The 6,049-nt window shown below is 33.8% G+C and overlaps 1 protein-coding gene across 1 annotated transcript in view; it reads right to left on the bottom strand.

Moving 5' to 3' along the window:
- SEPTIN7 (septin 7) overlaps nt 1-4,049 on the bottom strand; it is a 75,392-nt gene extending 71,343 nt beyond the window's left edge. Inside the window, exons 1-2 of the mRNA XM_045286342.1 lie at nt 3,984-4,049; nt 668-764 (exon numbers count right to left, since the gene is read on the bottom strand). Coding sequence (XP_045142277.1) covers nt 668-677 — 10 coding nt within the window. The 5' untranslated portion in view covers nt 678-764; nt 3,984-4,049. The remainder of the gene's footprint in view (nt 1-667; nt 765-3,983) is intronic.
- Nucleotides 4,050-6,049: the final 2,000 nt, after the last annotated feature.

Below are 6,049 nucleotides of genomic sequence, written 5' to 3'. Positions count from 1 at the left end.
ATAAGGCAAAGAAGAGACATCAAAGGTATTCACCTGGGGAAGGAAGAGGTGAAACTATCGTTATTTGCAGATACAGTAGAGCCTTTATTACAATATTACAAAGTAGACAAAGCACACAAGAAATGAACTTAAAGAACAAGGAGAATCATTTTTCACACACTTATCCTCAATGAATATTAATCCCCAGAGTAAGCATGTTTATTATGTTCCTCTACCCTCCTCTCTTTTTAAAATTCAGAGCAAATGCTGAATGTTTATGTTAAATGCTCATTTGATATGATATGATATGATATGATATATGATATGATATGAAAATCTAGGGTATTTACCCAGGAAAAAAATTATCCTGGAGTTTAAGTAATCACTGCAGGTTATTTCCTTTTGCACCAATGTCAATTAAATATCTAATAAATGTCCCACCAGCTCTTTCATGCTTCTCTAGTGTTCTATTATTGCTTGTCGCACTTCTCAATTTCCAAAATTGTGCCACAAAAAGAAAATATAAAATCCATAATGGTACCATTAAGAACATTTTTAATGTATCCACATAGTAAGAAAAAGTATAACACAAGTTCCTTAAGTACTACTGGTTTTTCAAATTTGCAGCACTAATTAACAGTTTAAAATTTACAATCAAATTTTATTTTAAGGAGAAATCATAACTTACCTACTACCATAAGTGTGAATTCAAACCCTCTCTTCACTGATTTTCTGTATACTTGATTTGGGAGATTTGCAAATCCCACATAGCCTTCAAGGTTCTTCTGTTGCTTAAAAAAAACAAAAAGCCAAATTATTCATGCAACAACACTCTTCTATTACACGTTTCAAATTCCCTTCATTAACCTGTTTTAGAAAAGTATACAATTTATTCATAGCAAAACAAACTGCTTTTATAGTATTACCTGTAGATTATTTGCTAATTGCAGCAATGGGCAGAGTTAAGTTGAGCATGTGTTGACTGACAATAAATAGTTAACTATAAAAACACATAAAAAAAATAAAAATTTTCAAAAACTGCCTTAGCAAAAATGTCCATTGACAAATACTAGAAACAAGATTCTGACCAAAATAAAACAGAATTAAGCAAAGGAATTTTTTCATCATAAGAAATTCAAATCGCCTTAAAATTAGAAGATCCCTTTTAAGTTATCCTTTTGCTCACACTGACTATCACAGGTATATTTTTCTTGATATAAATCTTATGATAATAGGACCCCTGGTGGCACAGTGAGTTACAAACTGAGCTGCTAATCACAAGGTCAGCAGTTTGAACCCACCAGCCACTCAGCATTAGGAAGATAAGATTATTTACCTCTGCAAAAGATTTAAAGTCTTGGACACCAAAGGAGCAGTTCTAGTGTGTTCAATATAGTTGCTAGGAGTCAGAATCAAATCAATGGCAGTGACCTTGAGTTCATGAAGTGAAATCAAGTGCTAAAGTAATTTTTCCATATTCTTAAAGATGTTCTTGAAGGTGTTCATAATCAGTATCACTAGCAAATACTGTCTTCCAGGCTACTTTACCACTGATGCTATTTGATATTTCTGATTTATCCCAATGTTAAAGTAAATCATGTTTCAACTTTCTGTATAGTTTTTTATTTCTTCATGATCCAACAATAATCTCATGAGCAATTCAAAGGAAACTATTTCTAAATTGGTATACAGGTAGTCCCTGACTAAAAGATGTATTTGCTCTATGGCAAAACTGCACTGGTAATTTTTTTGGTACAGGTTTAGTAATATGTAATAAATACAATGTTGCAGTGTACAACTTGCTGAAGTGATCATTCTGTGCCAAAGCCAAACTCTTGTGCCACAGACAAAAATAAAATTTATAAAAATGCGAATAATAAAAGGCAAAAATACTAAAAATTTAAATAAAATTACAAGTGAGAAACACTGGTCATACTAATGGGTAGATTCTGAAACTGGTTTATTTTACTTAGAGCTAAGTCTTATTCATCATGAAAAGGCAATGGCAAAATATTGCTAAGTACGTACACATTTCTTAGAACATTTGCAATGTTTAAATTCTTGTTTTAAAAAATTCTCATGAGACCAAAGAATCAAATCAATACATTTGAATTTAACAAAGAACAGACATCTGCATTCCTTGGTTGTTGACATTAGGCGCCATCCAGACAGTTCCAACTCAGAGAAACTCTATGTACAGGAATACTGCTCCGTTCTGCACCAGCTACCCCATTGCTATACCTGAGGACATTGTTGCAGTTGCCGTGTCACTCTATCCACATACAGTTTCTCTCATGTTTGTTCCACCTGTCCAAATATGATTTCCCTTTTTCTTCTTATTATAGCAGTTTGTATGTTTCAAATGGACAAAAACTTAGTATCATTTACAGCATCTTGTTAACTTGCTCTTGAATAGGAGCTTCTTTTCCACTACTTTGAGGTCTACAAAATCTATCTTAAAAATTTACTATTTTAGAAAATGAAGACTGCTTGAATTGAATGGGCCGGGGGAGGGTCTGTGGTTTTTCTTTGTGATTAATTGCTGTAACACTGCCCTTTGAGCAGCTGAATTTCATTTTTCTTTAGACAACATTAGGCACCTGAGCACTTACAGGACAAGTTTCATGCTGTATGAATTCTGCCATTTTGCTAGCACTGATATGGCTCTTGGGTTCACGACTCCATTAAAACCATTATATCCATTCATTTTAATTTTTGATAAATCTTACAAAGGAGGTGCTCCTAGAGATTAAATCCACATTCTACTTTACGGCTGTACATTCGTTTTCATAAATTATCTGAGCCAGTGATGGCTGCCATCTTGCATGCCTATGACTTTCTTTTTTGATAACTGATACCAGTAAAGATAACAATGTCTCACCATATGACATCTCACCACACTCCCTTCCTTCTACAGAGTACTCTGGCTGCATTTCTTCCAAGGCAGTTTTGTTTGTTCTTCTGACAGCTCAGGTATATCCAGTATTTTTTGCACATGGTATCTCAAGGGCCTCAATTCTTCTTTGACCTTCCTTACTCATTGTCCATCTTCCACACACGAGGCAATTTACAATACCACGATATACATCAGGTCCACTAGCCCTCAAGTTGACCTCTTTGCCTTTAACACTGCTTTGTGGGCAGAAATGCCTCATGTGTTATGTTGTTTGACTGCTTGCCTGCTGTTTGCATGGGTACTGATTGTAAATCCAAATAAAATTAGAAATCCTTAAAATGTCCATCTTTTTTTGTTTATCATGCTGTTGTCTACAGGTCCAGTTGTGATTTTGGTTTTCTTTACATTGAGTTACAATCCATAATAAAGGCTGAACTTCATCAGGAAATCCTTCAAATTTTCTTCACTTTCAAGAAAGGTTGGTTGTATCATCTGCATGTCACAGGTTGTCAAGGAGCCTTCTCTCTAATTCTGATGCCATGTTGTTCAGCCCTTGTTCTGTTTGAATGATTGCCACATGGTCTATGTGTAAGTTCTGCATAAGCAAATTGAGTATTCTGGAATTCTGTGCACTGATGGTGGGTGACAGTTAAGCATTCAACTACTAACTGAAAAGTGGGCAGTTCAAATGCACCCAGATGCTTTGGAAAAAAGGCTTGAGGATCTATTTCTGAAAGGACATAGTCACTGAACATTTGGAACATTTCTATATAAAACACACAAGGTTATCATGAGTCAAAATCAACTTCCCAGCAAATATTATACTTATTAGTATCAAATACTCTATCCATTGCTTTTATGCTATTTTCATTCATATTCTAGGGCAAATGTTGAGCTTTATATGGTAATGAATCAATTAAAATGAACATTTAACTTAAAATTTGCTAATTAAGAGAATGATCAGAAAATAGTATTTGAAAGTCAAATATCTAAAAGTCTACTATGTGTATTTGTATTAGATTTAAGGTTTCCTTGGCTTATGTTTCATCCCAATATAGGTTAATTTTATCTTAGAATAAATAGTTCATATATATTACAGTATACTCACAGCTACTTTGTAAAGAACACATTTCCATCAATCCAGTGTTCCGGATTCCAACAGAATAGAGCCACAGAGGAATAATAAATGAGGAATTTCAAGAATTATAGATGACATATTCAGTCCAAATAGGAGATGCAAATCCATTGGAACATAGCAAAAAAAAAAAAAAGGGGGAAAAAATGTTACTTACATGTAACTCAATAAATTATAGGTAGGTTAGAAATTAATTAGGGAGCAACACTCAAAACAAGACAATAATAGAATAGCGGGCACAATTATTTCTATATGTCAAGACAATGCTAGTTTTTTATGAGGGATCTCAGATTGAGTGAGCATTAATCCACTTTTCAGTAGCTCTCCCATTAAAATAAAGAATAAAAGGCCAATCTTTTTTTATAACGACAATACCCCGGCACATCTTTATTACATCTTGTAGGAAATTATGTTTCCATAAACCTCCACCAGGTTAAAGAAATTTAGATGTAATAAAATTAAAATCCAGTTTTAAAGTCAATTAAAATTATTTTTCCCATGGCAATTACTTCCCCAATCCTTCAAAAATAAAATCCACAGTCCTTAAAAAGCTGTGCACCTCAGAATGCAAAATCCTTATAATGCACCTTAGAATCACCAGGAAGCTTTTTTCTCAATACTGTGGTTGTACCCCAGAGCAACTACTACGAAGTGGGAATGGCTGTTCTTTTCAAGAACAAAAAGAAGGTAAGTGAATTATAATTAAAGTGAAATAGTGGACAAGAGGATGAATAATCGAAAACCAGGTCAGGAAGTCAAGGCAGAGGCCAGAACATGGGGGACTCTGACATAGTAAGACATTTGGGTGTTAGTTTAGGTTTGATGGGAAGCCACTGGGTTTTATACAGAAGAAAGACCTGACTTGATTTCCATTTTAAAGATAGCTCTCACTGCTAGGTGGCAAAAAAAGGGAATAAGAAAACTAGTAAATAGGCAAGGCAATAATCCTGGGGGGAAAAACAAGAGTATTAAGCCAAGAAGGTATAGAAGGATTGATAAGAATTCAGAACTGGTTTTAAAGATAAAGTTAACATAACATTGCTAATGGATTAACGTGATGGGTAAAGGTATAAACCAAGAAATATAACACAAAGATAGCTCCTGAGTTGGTTTTTTTTTTTACTTAAAACTGAGTAGTGATAATTCTTAAGATAACAAGGAACAAGGAGGTAGAAAAAGACCGGGCAAGAGGTTAAATCATCAAAATCCAAACAGCTTTTCAAAATCACAGATTATATGAAGAGAGTCAAGACAGAACCTTAGAGCTTTCCCAGCATAAAATGATGAACAAAAAAATGAAGTAACAAAGATGACTGAGAAAGATCAACTACAAAGATGGGAGGAAAATCGGGGCTATCTATGTTAAGGAGGGAGTAGTTATTCAACAGTGTTGAGTGTTACTGCGAGATCAAATGAAATAAAGGAAACATAACCACAAAAATTTAGATATGAGAAATTTACCATTAACTTTTCACCAAAAAAGCTTCACTAACATAGTAAGGAAGAATAACTACAGTGATAATAGACAATTCTTTGTACTTAACCATTACAGTATTTTAAATATGGTTTATTTGTCAGGCCTCCTGTCCCTACGTGTATCTGATTTACCAAAATAAAGGCACCATGTTTGTTTCATTTCGATATTCCTGACAAAGGGCTGATACATAGTAGATAATTTTTAAAGTTGAATGACCAAATTATAATCTCAGGAAAATGACTTCTGAGGAAGAATCTTTATCTAACAATTGGTTTGCTAATGTTGCAAAACAAAGAATCCCAGAATTAGTATGAACATGTTCCACCAAAGTGCCTATGTGGTATTTGCCCCCATATACTATTTAGAGAATTTACTAATATTACATTCTTCTATACAGTCTATAAGAACCGTTATTGAAAGAAAAAAAAAAGAACCTTTATTCAAATTCTAAAATGGACTATAGAAGACTTAACTCACTTCTGCAAAACTAAAATGTTCACTGTATCAGAGTGATATATAGCCTCTAGAAACATTATAGATGTGGGTGATAGAACTATGGAAG

The sequence above is a fragment of the Echinops telfairi genome, unplaced genomic scaffold (genome assembly GCF_000313985.2).
Source record: "Echinops telfairi isolate 266 unplaced genomic scaffold, ASM31398v2 ScPeMD7_7;HRSCAF=31, whole genome shotgun sequence".
Taxonomy (NCBI): Eukaryota; Metazoa; Chordata; class Mammalia; order Afrosoricida; family Tenrecidae; genus Echinops; species Echinops telfairi.
The sequence above is the reverse complement of the archived record's forward strand: the minus strand, read 5'-3'. Positions and strand labels throughout refer to the sequence as shown.